The sequence below is a fragment of the Gavialis gangeticus genome, unplaced genomic scaffold (genome assembly GCF_001723915.1).
Source record: "Gavialis gangeticus isolate Ggan-Ray unplaced genomic scaffold, GavGan_comp1, whole genome shotgun sequence".
Classification (NCBI taxonomy): domain Eukaryota; kingdom Metazoa; phylum Chordata; order Crocodylia; family Gavialidae; genus Gavialis; species Gavialis gangeticus.
In genome coordinates, this window is record NW_017728993.1 from 40,723,807 (window position 1) to 40,740,568 (window position 16,762).

A 16,762-nucleotide genomic window follows, 5' to 3' on the forward strand; every position below is an offset into this window, starting at 1 on the left:
CAGTGAGTCTGATTTTGAGACTTAGGGAAATATGGTCACCCTAATCCAAGTTTTTTGAGGATTTGGGTCTAGGCCCTGATTTCAGTTGGATCCTGTAACACTTTGTGTGCCCTGATCACATACAGTTTGTGCCTGATATTTTGACTTCCTTGCTAGTTTTTTTTAAGTCTTTCAGAAGGACTCAGCAGCTGTGGCTCTGTAGCAGAACATTCAACCCCTGTGAAAATGGCAGAAAGTGGTGGGCAGGAAAAAGCAAGATGGATCACAACAGTTATTATGAGCACAGCTCTCCAGGTACCGTGCCAGTTATTAGTCAACTGCAGCATCTGACTCACTAACAAACACTGAATTAAGTGTCAAATGTTGCACATATTTTTTAACATGAAAGATTTTATGCAATGCAAAAGTATATTCTGCATACAGGAAAATACAGTGTGTCAATCTGGTAAACCTGCTTTAATCACTGCAAACCTATTTTGTTTCTTTGCATACTTTCCTTACTGTATTGATTCCCCTCATACCTGGTACCTGCTCAGTATCCTGCCACTTGATGTTGTGAGATGCAGTACTTCAGGAATGCTTACTTTTGCTCCATGGATTTTGCTTTGTGGATATTTTTAACTGATCATCACTGTCAATTATTTCAGCAAAGATGTCCTTTCCTTTTTGGACTCCTCCCTGAAGACTTCCTCTTCTTTTATACAGCATTGCTCCTAGGAGAGATTAAAAATTTACTGCAATTTTTTTGTGGCTCTCAAGGAGATCAAAGTATACATTTACCTCTGTTTGTCACAGGCCCATATCTTCTCTCTACCCAGCAAAATGAGAGGGTCTGCCAAGAGGTTGTTTTTAGTTCCCTGATGCTTAGGCTAATTTGGTGTCAGCCCTGCAACATAGAGACAACTGTTCTAAAACCCATGGGCTGGTAAAGGTTCTCTAGGAACCCTCAGCTGGGAATAGCTGGAGTGCAGCTCTAAGGAGCTTCTCCTGTCCTGAAGACAGTGATTTGGATCACATCATTTTATTTGTTATAGGCTTTGCTTTTTCCTCCTTTAACCACCCTTATTTCTTACCTGTGATGGTACTTATATAGGACATCTGCACTATCACCAAAGAGCCAGGACAGCAGACAGTTTTTTCCCAAGACTGAAGTAGTATCTTGGAAGCTGATCTTGTGGATGTGTCACAAATGAGAATATTACTTCCATGAAAATGTCCAGTTGCCTCTTGCTGGCATTTGGCTACCTGACAACCCAGTGGCCTATCTTTCATTGACACGCAGTCTGTATTTCTTATATTATACCTGTATGATTTCATCTTCTTAACTTTTGCCGGTCCAGCATAAAATGAAGTCGTAATGACAAGTGATGCCGAAAATGTTCTCTATGATTTTCTTTTGATTCTTTTTATTTTTGCTGTCAGTTTGGCAGCCTGTTGTTGGTGAATTTATTTATTTTTATTATAATACTTTGCACTCATATTGCCTTTCATCAAAGCATTTTGTAAAGGCAAATAAAGATCATTATCTGTACTTAACCAGAGGGGAAACACAGCAACAGAGACTTTCCTGACTTTAAAGTAGCAAAGTTAGGAAGAGGTTCCAAGTTTTTTGACAGTTTAACTCTTCAAATAGATCATGCCACCTTGTAGCATTGCCCTTACTTCAGGTTGCAAAATGTACAGAAGTCCATTAATTTTAAACTTCCAACAGTCATGTTATATCAGAAGTGTAACTTGGGGTGGGCAAGCAGGGAACCCTCTATGGGTGCAGAGTGGGCATCAGAATGGGAGTTCCCAGGTGCTTGTGCAGTTGCCAGGGATTTTGAGTCCCCACTATTTAACAGTGACACTTCCCCCATGCCCCTTTTTCTCCGATGTTCAGCACCACCTGCCTCCCGCAGGCTTTTGCCCAGGATGTAAAACTTGCTAGTTACATCTCTGTGTTGCAAGGGGCAATGTTCATGTTTCCCTGTGCAGAATGCATTCTACAATGAAGCATGGAAAGCTTATCCAAACCAGTCTCTCTCAGCTGTCCAAGTGACATGTTGACATCCATGATAATGAATTACAATTCAGCCTAGATAACTTCAGTCAAACAAGTATACTGGTATACATTTTGGCTGTCTACAAATCCTATCATTCTTTAAGAACGAAAATTTTACTGTGAGCAACTTTGTTTGAAAAGCTTCCTTATGTATTCTGTGAGTGTTTTCTATGGCAAAACGAACGTATTGCAGATTAGTAATAATGGAGGAAATGATAAAAAAAGTTTGTAATCCAGGTATTTCATGCCTATTCCATTACTGTAGCTACTCAATTATGAAAATATCAGATATGATTTTCAACTATGCAAAAGTAACATGTTCCAAGTTTTCATTGCTACCATAGTAAAAAGATTTTCTAAACAAAGATCCCAAAAGCCTGATATAATTCAGATCTGTTTTAATCGTAATTTTTTCTGGTTGATATTGTTGCATGTTCTTATTGTTTTTAATTATTTAGAATCATGAGATTGCAGCATCTCTTCAGAGTCAGCATCATAGAGTGCGATACTCAGATTCAGTGGAAAATGGATCCCTCATTTTCTCTCTTTCTGGTACAGTAATTTGGAGTTGCAGCACTTATTTCTTAAGGAACTTTTCAAATTCTAATGGGATGTAGGAGCAGACCCTCTGATAGAACCATCTTTCAGACCTAAGAAATTTCTATAAAAGCCACATTGTAGAAACTCCATCCAGTCTGGAGTGGATGAAGTGAATGTGCTAAGGTTGCAAAGGCTCTTCTCTGTCAAGAGGAACCCTGAGAGAGAAGTGGAGGGCCTGCACAAAACAGACACGAGCCTGAAAGTACACTAAAAAAGGAGTATATAAAAATATTATCTTGCAAAACAGAACTGCAGTGTGAGTGCCTGGACAGACTTAATGAATTCAGAGATTAAAATAACTTTTTGCTACCATTCATTTTCACTCGTCTCATATATTTTACTGTGACTGAATTGTATTGTTCTTTCTGTATATCTGCTGAACTATTTAGTAAATTATGGTCACACCTGAGCAACCTAATTGAGGCAAAATAGGACTGCATAGCTGTCACTGAAGTGTAATTCAGTCTGAAAACCTTTACTCCTAGTGACAGTGCATACGAAAAAGAAAACCGGCTTGACTTTCATCTTCTAAACTGAGTTGTTGAGCTGGCAGTTAGAAAGAAACTTTTAAAATTTTGATTAAACAAGTAGATTTGATAGATCAAGACAGAAACATGGAAACCCTGTGTGGCTATTTCTAGAGTTGTTATTCAAAACACAACTGCTCTATAAACAATTTAAAGTGGCATTGAGAATATATAATACTGCTTATCCTTAGTCTGCATCATTCCTTTGCTATGAGATGTCACATTGGGCATATGGAAGCTTCAGCCTTCCCTGATTACTTGGGCCAATGCCTCAAGTCCTGTATTAAAGTCCCATACATTTTCCCTGAGTATTTATTTGACAGAAAGATTTTTTCACTGAGCCTGTTTTTGTGTCTTCCTCTTGTTGCACAATAGCATAATTACCACAGCAGAAGCTCTGGCTTCATTCTTCATGTGTTTCAGATATAATTCTTTCTTCCTTTCTAGGTGGTCTTAGCAATAGAATTACTCAGCTCCCTGATTGATCCCGTCATTTTTCTAGAAATTAATTCCGTAATGCCTAGTGTTTTTCTGAGGCATTTACTTCCAAAGACATTTGGTCATCTCTGTGTCCCTTTAAGTGAATTGCCAGCTTTCATAGTCATGTATTAAATTGGAAAAGAACATTAAATTATGGTTTGGTCAAGTGGTAGATATTCAGTGATCAAATCTAGTTTAAACCAGTGAATATGCCATTGCAAGCCTGTCAATTTGCGATATCATTTCCTTCTGAAATGGCTTGCACATTAACACAATGGGAATTGCATTACTGCATGAGAACTGACTTATAGTCTTGTACATCTTGTATTCTTGTGCCATCAGATATATGCTGGAGTTGAGCTCTGTTTACTGATTATTTAGCTAGAAAGTTCAACTTTATTTATTAAAACCATGAAATAAGCAGCCAGTAATTTAAGCTGTAATTCATTTCTTCTCTAGGTATTGCATTTTTATTGGCAGACACTCAAGAGTTGTTGATGACGGAAGATCTGTTTTTAGACAGAATTGAGAAGTTCATAAACATTCATAGGAATAGTTTTTTGCTTTTGTTAGCTGCCCTTCATGGACCAAAAGAATGGGATATAATGTTTAGAATTCAGAAGAGGTATGAATTCAACTAGACCACTATTTTTTATTGCTAAAATAAAATAAAGTATAATTATATTGGCCCAGGGATCCTATTTGCAAGGGACTTTGATTTTACTCATCCAGTGGAAAATTAGCCAAAGGATAAAATCTGCAACATTGACTTGTCTTATTAACAAAGAATGTGCAAAAGAACGGTATCTCAATGTATTTGACATACGATAGTCAACTTGACAACATGGAACACTCCTGAAAACAACAAACAACATCCTCTTCATTCATTTCAGTGCTAGGTAATATTTCTTTTCCCTAGGCATATCATATAGATGGAAAACTCTGCTTTTATACTAAAATATTTCTGCCAGCATCTTTTTTTTAATATTAATTATAAAACTGACTTTGTACCAGAATATTTTTTTTCTGAATAGAGAAAGCTTAACAAATATTTTTCACCAGCTCTTCCAATCCAGTTATGTAAAGCAAACATATATACTCCAATAATTGAACTATCAGCTTTCTTTTATACTAAAAGAGAAAAAATAATTTTAAAACGTCTTTGACACAATTTCCAGTGAAGCCTGAAGAGTCAGTTAAATTTGAGTTTATAGCTGCTAGGAATAATATCAAATACCATGCTACACAGTTCTCCCAGTTACAGCCAATTTCTGATGGATACAGTAGACCAACTTCAGTTTGTTTTCCTCTTTACGTCAAATGAATGACTACTTTAATGGTGTCTTTGATCTTTATCTTCCAGAAACTAGCACCTCTAAGTCACAGCACACTGTCAATTACTGCTGAGTGGCAAAATGTATAGAGTGAAATGTATGGCTTTTATTAAGTATTTGCGAGTATTCCATAAATTTGCATGGGAAGTCTTAAAAGTTTATCAAGTACATAGCAAGTATGTAGTATTCAGCTGATGGCAATGATCCAAAAATAGATTGAGAATTAGCAATTTACAAATGGTTTTAGGTGGGTGTAACTCACTAACATTCAGCTTTGTGAAAATGTCACATTTGCCAATTCAAGTAATTGTTAAACGAGGGATATTTATGATATCAAACATATACAATGTTGCTGTTATAAACCATTGTTTACTGTATTCGATAGAAATAGTCACTTAGGGATGGATCCAATTTGGTTACACAGGCACCTACTCTTAGGCTTCAGCACTTATTGCTTTGCCACAGTAATAGAAAGAATGTCTTATACTGGATCATACTACAAGTCCACCTAGTTCAATATACTGTATCTTACTGTGGCTGGGGCTCCTGCTATTCTTCCCTTACAGCAGGGGTGGGCAATTATTTAGAGCAGAGGGCTGCTTACTGAGTTTTGGCAAGCCATTGAGGGCTGCATGACAAGCAGCCAAGGGCAAATAAGTATTAATTTTCTTAATTCTGAGGGGGGCCTGCAGGCCACATCCGGCCCCTGGGCCGCATTTTGCCCACCCCTGCCTTACAGCAAAGCTGTCCAAGCAGGGGGCTGTGCACCCCACAGGCCAGTCTGGGTCATTAGCACAGCAGCGTGAGTCATAGGATCCTGGGCTGTGGGCTACATGGATGTACCATGAGGGCACCATGTGCCCCACCCCTCCGCCTCCCCCCCTGCTGCAGCATGTGCTTGCACAGGTGCCCCCCTCCAGCCTCTTCACTGCATGGCCCTGGCCTCACCCTTAGTTTCCTGTGCTGGGCTATGCCAGCCTGCCCTGACCCAGAGGAGAGGGACTGCTGGACCTGCCCCAGCTCCCAGACACTGCACGACACCCTACCAAGCCCTGCTGCACCCACACGATATGACAACTGCCACCCAGATGCCAAGTGGGCATGTGATCCCCACTGCCCCCCACTGTGTGGAGGGGCTCTACCACGAGCCCTCAGAGGCCCTGACCACCGCTGCTGCAGCCGGTGAGTGTGGGGCTTTTTTTTGTTGTTGTTGCCTGCCGGGGCAGAGGCAGGCACAGCCGGAGGAGCCACAGGAGAACCTGCAGCTACTTGGATGTGCCTGCCTTTCCCCAGCCAATCTGAATCTTCAAACCAATATCAAAACTCTGAAACAGATTCAGCCAAATCGAAACATAACAGTAATCCGCAACACCAAAAGGAATCATTGTCCTCCAAAATGGCTGAATCTGAAACTGAAACGAAATATAGCTGTTTCACACAGGCCTACTAATATAACTGCTAGATCATTTTCAACATATAAGACAACCAAACTGGACTTTCAATACAATAGCTATGGGAGCAATATAGTTTCAGACATTAGGCATTGTATTTTAAGAATTTCACTCTATAATCTTGACAGGCTGTTGGGATTATTCTGTTATTTTAACTGTGTGGAACCTACATGTAATGTTAGGTCTGGATGGTTGTCTGCAGTAATACTACAGTTCAGATTCTGAACTATTCTTTTTGCTTAGTGTTGTCTGACACCTTACTGTGCTCTGTTGTCAGCCTCCACAAATCTAACTGTCCGCTGGCTTTTTGAACATTACCAGTAAACTGCGATTCTTCTGCAACTGGCAGAGCAGAAGAATTCTTAAGAAGTTCAGTCCTCTCTGGGTTTGTGCTTGTTGAGGAAGATTTGCCCTAAGAGAAGGAAAGGGTACTTGGAGCTCTTGCTAAGCTCTTCAGAGATGGAATGGAGTTTCTCTCTGACACAAACCCAGAATACTATAATAAGAGTGAATATATACAGGGAAAAGGGTGTATAACTAGTATCAACCTTTCATTTGTCTTTAAAACAATTCTCTGCATTCTTCTACCACCTATTCACCACCACATTACAATGTGACATTTTTTAGCCCTATGCTGTAATGTACAGTAAATAGACATCTTAAAAATAATCCTATTTTTTTTCTCATGTGTAGATTCCTGGGCAGTAATTTACGGATAATTCCAGTCCATAATGCTTCTGAAACTGTTCGGCTCATGCTAACTATAGCCAAGGTAAGTCTACTGACATACAAACATTATTTCATAAAAAGTGTTTTAAAAACATATTAACCAAAAAAGCAGGAACCTACAAAGCTAATTTTTGTCTGTAACTGTGTTTGTGCCTTACCATCACAGTGATCAAAGTTCATACAACATCTATCATACCAGGAATATTAGTTGAAGCTGGATGTTTCAGTTGTGTAAATATTAAAGATTTAAATCAGGCATTGGCAACCCAGTTCAGGAATGGCAGGCCAAATCAATGGATCTGAAGGTAGGCTGCTGCTTGTGGCTTGCTACTCCTCCCAGCCCACCAAATCACTGCTGCTGCGCTTCTAGCTGGGCTACTACTTCCCCCGCTGAATCCTGCCAATAATATATCAGCTTTGCAGGCCAGATTAAATGATTTGGCAAGACAAAGGTTGCCAACCTCTGGTTTAAACCATTGTTAGTGGTAGCTTTAAAAGGTCTTATGTGGGCATGTAGTGTACTTTCTCCAACTCTGCAGATGATACTAAATTGTGGGGGGAAGTGAACACTCTGGAGGGTAGGGAACGATAGCAGGCAGGCCTGGACAGGTTGGATAAGTGGGCAGAACACAATAGGATGCAGTACAACAAGGACAAATGCATAGTGCTGCACCTAGGGCATAAAAATATCCAGCACACTTACTGGCTGGGGAATGACCCACTCAGCAGCACAGAAGCAGAAAGGGATCTTGGAGTCATAGTGGTCTCCAAGATGAACATGAGTCGTCAGTGTGGCAAAATCATCAGCAAAGCTAACCACACTTTATCATGCATCAGCAGATGAATGACAAATTGAACCAAGGTGATACTTCCCCTCTGTGTGGCATTGGTCAGACTGCAGTTTGAGTACTGTGTCCAATTTTGGGTGCCATACTTTAACAAGGATGTGGATAACCTCGAGAAGGTCCAGAGGAGGGCCACTCATCTGGTTAAGGGTTTACAGGTCCAGCCCTATGAGAACAGACTAAGGGAACCGGACCTCTTCAGCCTCCGCAAGAGAAGGCTGAGAAGTGATCCTGTGGCCCTCCAAATTCAAATTCATTAGCAAGGTGCAGCAAATAACCAGAGATGCTCTGTTCACCAAGGCGCCTCTTGGGGTAACAAGGAGCAATGGTCTCAAACTGACAGAGAACAGATTTAAGCCAGACATCAGGAAAAACTTCTTCACGGTGAGGGCGGCCAAATCTTGGAATGGACTTCCAAGGGAGGCGGTGCTCTCCCCTACCTTGGGGGTCTTTAAGAGAAGGCTGGATAGGCATCTGGCTGGGGTCATCTGACCCCAGCACTCTTTCCTACCCAGGGCAGGGGGTCGAACTCAATGATCTGTTGAGGTCCCTTCTGACCCTAGCATCTATGAATCTATTAAGCATGGATAAAGATGAATGAAAACATTGGGACCTAATTTTGCCCTTGTACACCCTAAGTCAGAAGTGGTTCTATTTATTTACTAGGGAAAAAAACAGTATACAATCCAAATGAGATCTAAATATTGAATGCCTTTTGAAGTCTGCATTTTTTTCCAATGAAAAATTTTGTAACTTGTGAATTTCAATTTTAATTCTTTTAATATTAATTCTAAAGCCTAACAAGTGCAATAGTGCTGTTTATATCCTTTTTATCTGTGCAACTGCCTGCCATATATCCTGCATGTTTATGTAAACATGAATTTTCTCTGAAAGGATGAACACACATACAAGAGTTATATAAATCCTTACCAATCATTTTTCTCTATGGAAATAATGAATCAATGCCAACAACAATCATATGAACAGTACTCCAATAATACACTAAAAATTAATAGTAAAAGTACATGATTAAGTGTTAGGATCTGATACTAGCTTGCATGTTATCCTTTTTATAAAAGGCTCCATGTAAAATAATCAGTATTTTCCAAATTAGAATTGTTTGCAGTTATTTCCTATTTTAGAATCCATAAAACTATCTGTAGTATCTTATTTACAACAGTGACTGCTGTATGCTATTTAAATGCTGACCACAGTACTTCTCTATCTCCTATTGTACAATCCAGTGATGCTCAACCTTCTGGCCCTGCAGGCCAGGCAAGTGGCACAGGGCCAGTCCACAGCATCAATCCACGGGCACCATCAGCTGCGTTGGCCTAAGCACACATGCCATATTTAACCATGTGCCAGATTTGACCACGTGCATCAGCTCAACACCATGCACACCCCAAACTCATTTGCCAGATCTGCATCCTACCCTAACCCTGTGCATTGGATCTGGCCTCACAGGCTGAAGGTTGGGAACCACTGGTACAATCAGTTCCCATTTTCAACAACAATTCAAAGTTAATTAAGAAGTCTTAAATAAAATCAGGCCTGCTGCTGATCTTTTAAATTTTAACTTAAACGCTACATTTGATCTACATTAACATCCCAGTTTCATGTTATAAATGATGTATATTAGTTCAAAGCTAAAGGCTCATGATTTACCATATAGTTAATTGGGCTGGGCCTCACTAGAGGCCATAGCTCAACACTACTTAGTGTGTCTGCATTCTCCAGATACTCCCCACAAATGATCCATGTGCTAATTAGCTTCCACTCATGACTGGAACCAAATGTTCTTGTCACAAGTGCTGACATGGTCCAACAATTTATGTGCAGAGGAGATGCAGGGTAACCTGGTCCAGCTTCACCTCTTGGAGCGTGGGGCCACACTAATCATGTGTGCCAGGCTGAGAGAGGAGGCAACACAGAAATTCTGGGTGAACTGTACAAAATGTTGTGGCTCACCAAGACTTGAAAGAGTTAGTGGTGAGGAGGACTTTGCTTAATGGGCACTATTGTATGTCATATTCAAGATGGGCTATACTAACCTATTCTCCTGGTAGGTTCCCATCAGCATGTTTGCCCAGTGTGGGCCATGTGTTTTGTGGTCATGCTCAGTGTTGGCTACATTCAGTCCACTTCATAGTTAGTTCCCATTGCTGAGCACATGCTGCTTTTGGCAGAAATTTACAGATAGATAATGTATTTAATGAGATTTCCGTGCATGCGATTATAAAATGAGGGGCATTGTTCTCATGCTAACTGGGGGGAACCTCATCTTGCATTCAGGTAAATATAGTATGATTATTGAAATGTGATTCTAAATCTTAAAGCCAGATTCTTGCCCCTTAGCTTGATCAGTGCTAAGCATTTAGAAGGCCAACTTAATTGGCTACCCGAAGACAACTTTAAGAGTACTCCCAGATGGAGAAGTACCCACATAAACACTCTTATGCCACCCTTCCTTAATCCAAATTAGAAGGCACAGTCAGGCAGCAACAAGAGCTGTCTCATGCCTATGTTAGAATAAACCTAGCACCTCGACAGACTTACCTACTTACTCTACTGCCAAAAATTCTGAAAATGTAGTCCCAGTCTCAATATATGTACTTTTACATTTTGAAGTATTTCTTTACTCTCCCCTTGCTGTTTTATTCTAATTAAGGCATTTACTTTTTCCTTTCAGACCACCTCTAAACCACATGTAGACAATATTCGCTGCAGAATGATGGCAGCAAAAGCTCAGATTATAGAACAGAGTTCAGTTTGGAAAATGCTTCATCAAATCCAGTTGGACTGCAACTAATTTAGCATCATTATTTCTATTCAGAATTTATGTAGTTATATTTCTGAACAAGATACAAATGCTCCCTTTTCTATTAAAAATACAACGTCAGAGCAGAAAAATAAGTGTCAATTTAAACGTTAAAAAGCATACAATGCTTCTGGGTTGAAAATATGTAGGGCACTTTTACATGTGCCCTGGGGGTGAAAGGGCCTGTGCTTTAATTAGAGCAGCTCCAAGAGCTGCTCTAATTAAAACTCTGCTGTGTCTCGTAGATCAGTGTCCCTATGCTTTAAAGTGGTGGTGGGGGCGCTTAAACTAAAGTTTGTTCAACAAGCTTTAGTTCAAGTATCCCCACTGCCATTTTGAAGTATAGTCTGATGCATGAGATGTGGCAGGCTGTTGGAGCGCAGTAATTACCATGTTCCAGCAGACTCAACTAATAGAGTCTGCTCCAACGTGCTCGTGTCCGTGCCTGTAGTTTTTTATTCAATGCAAACCAGAGTATTTTTACCAAGTTTACTGTCTTAAAGAAAAAGGACATTTTTCTTATTTTAAACTCTGGCGGTTGATTTTGGGGTTTTCTGTTCAGTGCGATTGTACTAAAAAATAAAAAACGTTTAGTTTGATAGCACTCATCTATTACTTTCAAGTCCTTAAACATCTTTGGGCGAAATCTCACAGGTTCTAACATGCGTATATTATTAAGACCATCTTATACATTACAAGTTAATTATACAGGGAAATCTACTCTTGTTTTTATTTACTAAAACTGTACGTACTGTGATGTAAATGTCTATTACCACTGATTGAAAAGTTCTAAATTTATCTTATTTGCTCTAAGATTGTTTTCCACTTGTCTTCATTCCTATTTTGATAACCAGTGTAGGTAGTCCTGATTTATAGCCAAGTTTTCAGTATTCTAGAAGGCTGGTTGCCCATATCAGTAACAGGGATAATAATATATAGCATTTATATAGTACTTTTTACCTGTGGATCTGAAAACACTTTACAAATACCTTTGTAATACACACACAAGTCAATCAATATTATCTAACAGGTTCTAGGTAATGCAAATACAACAACACTTCTATGCACAAAAAGAACAAACAGCCCGCCCCTCCCCCTGGGGAAACAAACAAAGAATCTTCTCATTTTCAAAGGTTAACAAAATACAAATATCATCTGCCAAGCAGGTTCAGTCTCTAAATGTTAGCAAAACTGTACTAATGCCAGAGTATAACTTGATTTAAAAAAAAAGTAGATGGTCTAGCTCCATATTACAGAAAACTAAAAAAAAAAAAAATCATAAAAGGCAGTAAGCTGCAGTTCCTATAGCAGTCAATATAAATTACTCTCAACAGTCTTCTTTAAAGCTGGTAACATTCTTTTCAAGTAAAATCACAATGACCAATGTCTTCATGTATTGCAAAAGTGAAAGGATCATTAGAATTTAGAGGGAGAAATTCTTCATTTGACCCCAATATTTTCATCTGTCACAGCTTTAATTTTCACTTCAATGAGTTCTTCAACTCGGGCAAGAACACTTTCTATTAAATCAAATGTGAAAAGAGCTGAGTGCAGAACCTGAAATGTCAAGAAAAATTAATGTTATTTATATTACCACAATCTCATTTATTTTTCCCAGTTAGCTCTAAATGTATACTTTTCTCCAGATAAAAAAAGTCTTAATACATTAGAATACCGGGGGGGAAACAAACTTACCTGAAGTTGTGTTGCAGCAGACATGTTAGGCATCTTTTCCCCACTAACAGTTACAGAACAAACTGTGTTAGAAGTGTGAGACTCTGTAAAAGAAAAAATGGTTAACAGTGAGTCCACAGAAACTGAACAACTGGTTCTTATAACTCCAGTTCTCCATACAGCCAGGCATTACTACGCCACTGGGCTGTATCTGATGCAACTGCACACAAAGTACTAAAAAAAAAAAAGGGCTCTTTATGTAGCTGCAGTTTACATAAAATGAAAAAATGCAAGCTGTATTTTCTTTTATTAAAAAAGGAAAGTTTGACTAAAAGGACAATTCCACATGAAGAAAGATGGCAAGAGAAGAATCTTAGAGTGCCTAATTTAAATTAATCTAAGACTGAATATGCAGTTTACTGCTGCAGTGAAAGCTGTTTGCTCCTTTTTTATTCAGCTGCTTTCTTAGCTTAGCTTGAATTGCTTAGGCTGCAAGAACAGCCCTAGGAACCGAGGGAAAATGATATTTTACGTTTACATTTGGTACTTGTAACTTATTTGGACACTTATAGGAAGTTGATAACAGTTTAGTTTTACCATCACCTAGGTATTTGGGCGAGATCTTCTCCCCAGCTCTTGTCCCTTTATGCCAGGTAAAGGGTCACAGGAGGCTCTTAAAAGCCCTGATTAAGCTGAGAGGGAGTTCCCCACTTTAGGATCAGACTAAGATAGCCACAGGTTACCTCCAGGGAAATTCCTCATGAGCCCTCATGTAGGAAAGCATATTGGGGACAATGAGGAAAACCTAGGGATATAGCATGAAGCACTGATAAGATTCAAGGTACCAGTGATCAGACAGGGGTAGATCTCCAGGGCTGTCTGATTTACATATGAAATGATGCAGCAGTCTTAAAGCAACCCTTTGGACTGAGTTTTGTATTAGGTCTTACAGTCTCTATATAGCCCCTAACCTGCATGTTACAGAACTAACTACTAGGACAGTGGTTTTCAACTTTTTTTGGATTCTTAGCCAGCTCTTTTAGCTTTCACTCATTTTTTACTATGAAAAACAATAGAGGAATATTTCTGTTCCAGTGAACTCATAAAAACCCTAACAGGTCAGAATGTTTTATTTGAAATCTTAGGTTTATCTTGTGAATCATGCAGATGTGAATCATGTATAGGTTGCAGCACCCTAATTAAGAATCACTGTACTAGGATGTAGTCACATATGAACATGCCCGCATGTGCACACACATACAGCATGCTTACACAAGATGCTACATTGCTGTAGCAACAAGCAATGATGCCGATCCTACTGTGCAGTAGCGTCAAACTACCAGTGAGGCACCAGGACTGTGCAGTAACTAAATGACTGCACAGTAACAACTGCACAGTCCAGCACATGTGTAGATGCTCCCACTATCACCTGACCCAATGAATTTTTAGTTGGTATGTAAAGTGGAATAGTTACAACAGGAAAAATCAAGAGCCACCCTGAAACATCCTGTAGCCTAATAATTATGTCATTTTCCTGGGAAGCAGTGATGTGTATTCAGATTCCCACAGGCAGAGCAGGGAGCTGGGTCTCCCACATACTGGGTGAGTACAATGACCATAAAGCTAGTGAATAAGGGACAGATGGCAGTTGTACCCACACTGTTTTGTAAGAAAGGGTAATCTTAGTTGCCTAGCTCCAAGGGAGACTTCACGGCTGTGAATCGGAGTCAGAGAATTAATCCCTAACTCTTCTTGACATATATAATTTCATATAAAATAGCATTTTTTATTGGTTAATTAAATGCTTAGGACTGGATGGCGGAGTGGTTAAGGGTCCATTCTTGTTATGGGTCCACAGGTGGGAGTCCAAGTTCTGCTCTGGACTCATGCCAAAGACCATTCCTACCTGATCCAGCTGCAGTCGGGTACTTTGTCATTCAGGATAAGGACTTAAAGACAGCCAGACATGATACTAACCACATCACCTCCACTGGCTACAGAAACTGGTGAACTTTAATTTTACTTTCCAATTGTCATTAGGCTTAGGCAAATCTTTAAATGATCAGTATGGTGGCTTTTTTGGATTCTATTCTCAGGGAATGGGAACCTAACCTTCTGGATTCTGCTAGAGCAGGGATGGGTAAAATGGCAGATCTGGCCAGCAGCCAAACTCCATTTCCCAGCAGCAGCCCCCACTCTCATGGCTGAGGCTGGTATCCATGGAGACCCCCACCACAGCTGCGCAGGAAAGCTCAAGGCTGGGGTTGCCATGGAGACCAGCCACAGCCACAGATGCAGCCACAGCCCAGGGCAGAGAGCTGCTTGGATCTTACAATGGGATCAGCTTGCTCCGGAGCCAAGGCAGAGCCGCCATCTGTAGCCTGCACACCCTAGGCAGAGGCATGAAAACAGGGGATTGCGGCTCTACTCAAGCTCCTTGCAGCAGTGACAGCCTGGTCTAGAGCAGGGGCAGAGCTGCAATCCCCTGCTTCTGCCCTCCTGCCTGGAGCATGCAGGCTACGGATCACAGGTCTACCCTGGCTCTGGAGCAAGCTACCCCCATCGCAAGTTCCCAGCAGCTCTGGAGCAGCCCCCTACCCAGCTCTGCCACAGGCACTGCCAGTGTGGCTGAGGCTGGTCTCCATGGCAACCCCAGCCTTGAGCTTTCCTGCACAACTGCAGCTGGGGTCTCCATGGAGACTGGCCCCAACCATGTGCAGGAAGGCTGGGAAATGGCATTTACTCCTGACTGGATCCAACCTGTGAGCTAGATTTTGCCTGTCCCTGTGCTAGAGGGCAAGATGCATATATTAGTTGTGAAGGCAGCCCATGTCAAAAGTTGCAATGCAGAGAAAGTTTTGAATGTTTTCCATACGACAAATTCCTGCTGAAACAGATCTACTCTTTGAATCGCACACATTTCCTATTACTTTTAATAAGGATTACATGTGTGTTTGGAGAGAAGCAAATCCAAATAATGGCTACTTTTATGAGTAAATGCTCCATATTGGATTCAATAAATTTAATATAAACAAACCCCACATTTAGCTTCTGACCTTTATATTATTTTGAAGTGGTTAGTTACTAATAACCAGGGATCCAGGTTTTCTGTTTACTGCAGAAAAACATAGAATTTCTCCTTTAAGGAGAAAAATGCAGGAAACCATGGTTTCCCCTTGCAGGCTGGCAGAGTTCCAGCCTGCAAGGGCTACTTGGGGCTGGGAGGAGCAGGATGCAGGTGACACCATGTACATGTTTGTGCACATGCATGTGGCCAGCAATACAGCCAGGTAGTAGTTGAGCTGCTTGCAGGTAAGTCTATGGTTGGCGAAGACGCAAATTGAGGTGGCAGCAGCAGTCACAATGAGGGAGGCAGCGAGGCATGCTTGGCAGCTGGAAGCCCTGTGCTTGCCATGACACCATGTGGCAAGGTGCCTCCTGCCCACCTAGCAGCAGAGAGGGGACACAACCCCAGGCCACCACAGCCACTCCCATTGCTGCCAGGTGGGCAGGTGATGCTTCGCCATTGTGGTGCACTGCTCCCAATAGCAGCAATGGCACCAAGTCTTGCTGCACTACTCTGCCCACTGGGCCATGAAGGACCCAAGGGAGACCAGCAGGGCAAGCAGCCCCACAGCAGGCAACCTGTATCCTCCCCCAACCCGCCACAGGCTCCACTCTGGCTGTGCCACCCACAGGAGGGCAGGGTCTCGGTGCTCTACTCCATCCACAGCTGCTTCCCACATGCTGAAGGCTTGGGTGCTGCTGGCTGGCTGCAACTGGCACTCTCAGAGCAGGCAGGATGCAGCTGGTGGGTCCCATAGTCCTGGCAGCTGAGGGCCCCATCTGGCAGGGCTGGGGGGGCAGAGGGCTGTGGGCCAGAAGTGAGGGGCCCCCCTGGAAACAGGGGGGCTGCAAGTTGGAAGTGAAGGGCACCAGCTGCACTGGAAGGGATGCAGCTGTGGGTCGACAGTGAAGGGGAGATGAGCGAGAATGAGGCTGCAGGTCGCGAATGGAGGCGAACCGAGTGGAGAGAGGGGAGCTGTGGTTGGGAGTGAGGGGGACCATGGGCAGGCAGAGCTCTGATTTTCCACGATCAAAAAAAAAAAAAATCAAATGCCAAAACATATAGGTATTTAGAATGTATTTTATTGCAGTGATTGAGGCACTGGTAGACTTCCATATTTAGAATTGTAAATATAAAAATAAAACACTGTGTTCAACTAATACCTATATACGGGGGGGGTCATTTCATTT

The 16,762-nt window shown here is 41.3% G+C and overlaps 2 protein-coding genes across 2 annotated transcripts in view; one reads left to right on the forward strand and one right to left on the reverse strand.

Annotated features, from left to right (window-relative positions):
* Window positions 1–225: 225 nt before the first annotated feature.
* Window positions 226–10,842, forward strand: CUNH1orf146 (chromosome unknown C1orf146 homolog). The gene is made up of 5 exons (XM_019528338.1): window positions 226–294; window positions 2,503–2,596; window positions 4,111–4,276; window positions 7,130–7,208; window positions 10,703–10,842. Exons 1-5 carry the CDS (start codon window positions 226–228, stop codon window positions 10,820–10,822), a joined length of 528 nt encoding a protein of 175 aa, XP_019383883.1. The 3' UTR covers window positions 10,823–10,842.
* Window positions 10,843–11,757: 915 nt separating this feature from the next.
* Window positions 11,758–16,762, reverse strand: part of GLMN (glomulin, FKBP associated protein) — a 40,539-nt gene continuing 35,534 nt past the window's right edge. The window contains exons 18-19 of the mRNA XM_019501608.1: window positions 12,527–12,609; window positions 11,758–12,388 (exon numbers count right to left, since the gene is read on the reverse strand). Of these exons, the coding sequence (XP_019357153.1) occupies window positions 12,272–12,388; window positions 12,527–12,609 (200 nt within the window). The 3' untranslated portion in view covers window positions 11,758–12,271. The remainder of the gene's footprint in view (window positions 12,389–12,526; window positions 12,610–16,762) is intronic.